Below are 4,279 nucleotides of genomic sequence, written 5' to 3'. Positions count from 1 at the left end.
ATGGAAGCTAAAAACCAAACTACAGAGTTTGTGATGGTAGGGTTTGCCACTCATCCAGAGCTTCAGAACTTGCTTTTCGTGGTGACTTTCATCATGTACATGGTGTCGTTGATGGGGAATATCCTCATCAGTGCCACAGTTTGGCTTGACCCGGCTCTTCACACCCCCATGTACTATTTCATCTCCAATTTGTCCTTGGTTGACATCTGCTACACCACGGTCACCATCCCCAAGATGCTGGAGAACCTGCTTTCTCAGGACAGAACCATCTCTTTCACTGGCTGCGCTGCCCAATTGTACTTCCTTCTTTCGCTAGGGACCACTGAATGCTTCCTCCTTGCTGCCATGGCATATGACCGCGTCTTGGCCATCTGTAACCCTCTGCGGTATGTGGTCCTCATGAACAAGAGCCTGTGTGTCCAGCTGGTGGCTGGCTCCTGGGTCAGTGGTTTGCTGCTCTCCTTGGGTCAGACCTCACTCGTCTTCACCCTGCCCTTCTGTGGGGACAACCGGATCAACCATTTCTTCTGTGACATTCCACCCCTCTTGACCCTGGCCTGCGGAGTCACCGCCATGAATGAAATTGCCGTCTTTGTAGCTGGGATGTTAATCACACTGATCCCTTCTTTGTTGATACTGGGGTCCTATATCCACATCATCTCCACCATCCTGAAGATCACATCGGCCCACGGCAGACACAAAGCCTTCTCCACCTGCTCCTCTCACCTCATAGTCATCACTCTGTTCTATGGCTCTGCCAGTGCCATATACTTGCGACCCAGGTCCAGCTATACCCCGGAGAGTGACAAATTTCTGGCCCTGCTCTACTCTGTGGTGACACCCACATTAAACCCCATTATCTACAGCCTGAGAAGCAACGATATCAATAGAGCCCTGAGGAGAGTCATAACCTCAAATATATTTCTTTTCAAGATGTGAACAGAGGAACACGGCCCGATCCGCTCCTCGTTTACTCTGGTTTAATGGCAACATTGCTCCATTGTCTTCCCTGGAGTTGTGACAGTTTTGTGGGTAATCAGGATGGTGGGTCACCTCGTTACTGAAGGCAAGGGGGTGAGAGGGAGTCTTTCATGTGATATATGTGATACCACCAGCCTATCCACCTATCAAGCACTGTCCTCTGGGCTACATCAGCTCTAACTTCACCTTGCAGTTTATCAACAGGTGCATGCCAGTCTTTCATCCCCTTTGAAATATTTTCCTGACACTGGCTACTTACAGAAATTCCTGATCCTCTGCCCCTAAAGATGCCACATATCCCAGTTTACTAGTTTTACCTTAAACCTGCGGTCTTGTAAACCACACAGCACTTGTGAGTGCTTACAATAAACCAAAAGGAGGTTTAGTGTAAGAAAGGATAAGAATTAAAGAAGGGAGTGGAGGAAACAAATGGTTAAAAAGTAACACAAAATATGAATCTGAGTCTACACTTATCAGTCACTACCTTTCCTACCTAGTAAGTTAGACCCCCCTCTTCCTCTCCAACTTCAGTCGGTTGCCGAGCTGACTGGCATCTCATTGCATTACTCACACACCATACTATAGGGTCCCCTAATTCAATGTCTCTGGGAGAACACAAAGTAATAATTTCACGGCCATGCAAATTATTAATCAGTATCATCCTATTGGCCTTAGTTGAGATCAAGTGAAACCCATTTTGATAGGCCCTTTGCAAGACAGAGTCTGAGATTTTAAAAGCAGACAGAGACTTGGATGTCAATTCCCATTAAATTGAGTTTACAAATCTCAGCCTAAAAATACAAGGAAGACATTATTTTCCATATTTTGCAGATGTGGGATGGAGGGAAACACTGCACGGGTTAGGAGCTGAATTCTTACATGGGTGACCAGTCTGATACCTTCCCCTTTGGGATTAATAGATGTTTCCCTTCTGACCATATTGCAAGTAAGGTAGAGAGAACCAGGATAATTGAGTAAGATGGAGACCTTGAGTGAGATTTCAAATCTGCCTAAAAGGATTTGGGTGCCCAGTTTGCATTGGAATATAGTGTGTGGTTTTGCCCCAAACCCTTTTGTAGAATAAAGTTATTAGGACATCCTAGAACTTTGTGTGATTCCACTATAAACCTCAAGGGAAATGTTTGAGCATGAGAAACCCTCCTTTGCAGAATGAGAAAAGTAAAGATCCCATAAGAATGATAATACCTTTTGCTTCCTAAAGCAGCTTTTATCTTAGGATCTCAACAATTTTAAGAGACATTAATTGAACTTCACAATCCTTTAGCTACACTTGGATGGTGTCCCACCCAAGTACTTAACCAGCGTGACCCTGCTCAGTGGGATCACTATAAATATTGTTATTCCTTGGAGATGCATAAATATTATTACCTCCATTTTATACTGTGCGGGTGAGGGGGGGAAGTGGTCAGGCACAGAGAAGAGAAATGACTTCTGACAAAACTCACAGTGAGACCAGGAAGATCAGCACAACTATTTGGGAATAAGTTGGGAGACATTTATTCCATTTGTATTCCAATTTCGGTCTTCCCGTGGGTATCCCGGAGAACCTGCAAAACGAAGCTATAAAAGAACAGCAATGGATTCTCACAAAGCATCTCTTTCTTCATAGTGTTCCATCAGATATCTCGCCAGGCAAGGATGGTCTATGTCAGTTCTTGAATGGGGAACATTCAAAGAACAACCCAATGACCGGAGAGAGCGCAGTGTGGTTTACTCCTTCGAGGGCATTCTCCCCTTCAAGTCAATGCTGACCACCATGTCCCACCCTGTCTCTAGGAGACAATGTGCTGCAGTGACTATGTGTGTGTGTGTGTGGGGGACTCAGAATGGGGTGCTCTCTCCACACAATCAGTGGAGACGTCAATGTCCCACAATGGTGTTAGGGGATGCTGTGCTGAAGGGAGGAGATTGGGGGAGACACAAGCAATGGATTCAAATAGCTCAATCTATTTAGCTTATCGAAGAGAGCCGTAAGGGATGAATTGATCACAGCATATAAATACCTACCCAAAGAACAGAAATTTGAACACAAGCTCTTCAATATATCAGACAAAGTTCCAATGACTGGAAGTTGAAGCTAGACAAATTCAGACTGGAACTGAGGTGTGTGTTTATGATAGCGAGGATAATTGACCATGTTACCAAGGGTTGAGGTGGATTCTCCATCACTGACAATTTTTATATCAAGACAGGATGTTTTTCTAAAAGGTCTGCTCTAGTTCGAAGAGAAATTAATTCAGGGAAGTTGGTGGTCAGGGGTCAGTGATCCCTTTTGGCTTTGGGTCTATTGGGTTCCTTTTGGGTATGTCTACATGATGAGTTAGGGGTGTGATTCCCCTGCTCATGTACACATGCTTGTGCTAGCGCTCACTGAGCTAGTGTGTGTTTAATTAGCAGTGGTATGACAGGCAGAAGCAGAGACATGGCTTATATCTCTACATTTACATACAGACATGGATATAGATATACATGTAAATGAGAAACCAGTGATGAACTTTGATTTGAATGTAAAAGGTGTTAAAGAAATGACAGCTCTGTAAAATCAATGTATATCTCAGAGAGAATAAGGGACATGTTCAAATGGGAAAACAAACAAACAAACAATCCTTGACACTACAGACACATTAAAGGTCCCATAGCAGACATGAGAGTTCCTCAGACCATGATCCATGGTAGGATGGTGGGTTCATTAATAAATGTATGTTTAGTGATCCTGATACACAAATTGATTCAGAAGCATAGAAAAGTTTTGCCAAGTGGTTTAGTTTAGATAAGGAAAATCATTTGGTTTTGATTATAATGTTATAATATTTAACACTCTTAAATATTGTCTGTGTATAATATTAAATATAGTACATAAATATGATATAAAAGTAATATAACAGACATCAAAGTAAAATAAAACAAACAAGAAAGTAAAAAAAAAAAAGGAATTTCTTTCATGTTTTTTCCCCCCAAAACAATTTGGTCACATCAACATGAATTTGCAAAATGATTCAGTGTTACTGAATCTACATCTTTGAAAAAAGCCGAGTGAACAAATTTTGCAGTTTTAGATTTAAGTTCCAGTCTAGTGCCCTCTCTGGTAGCCCACTATTTCTAACTTTCACTGTGCGCCCCATATCAGATCTATGTATCGTGCAATAACAAAGGGCTTCTGAGGACAGTGAATGGGTACATTTAGTTTAAAGCCTGAGCTGTGCCATGGAGACCACTGGAGATACTGTAACTGAGTCCACACACAGTCAGGTAATGACAGCAATTGAGCAGAATTTCC

General features: G+C 42.7%; 1 protein-coding gene across 1 annotated transcript; it reads left to right on the top strand.

Moving 5' to 3' along the window:
- Window positions 1–1,612, top strand: LOC123348402 (olfactory receptor 5V1-like). The gene has a single exon (XM_044985923.1). The coding sequence runs from the start codon at window positions 1–3 to the stop codon at window positions 937–939; it is 939 nt and encodes a 312-aa protein (XP_044841858.1). The 3' UTR covers window positions 940–1,612.
- The last annotated feature ends 2,667 nt before the right edge of the window (window positions 1,613–4,279 follow it).

Source organism: Mauremys mutica, chromosome 13 (assembly GCF_020497125.1).
Source record: "Mauremys mutica isolate MM-2020 ecotype Southern chromosome 13, ASM2049712v1, whole genome shotgun sequence".
Lineage (NCBI taxonomy): Eukaryota > Metazoa > Chordata > Testudines > Geoemydidae > Mauremys > Mauremys mutica.
The sequence above is the reverse complement of the archived record's forward strand: the minus strand, read 5'-3'. Positions and strand labels throughout refer to the sequence as shown.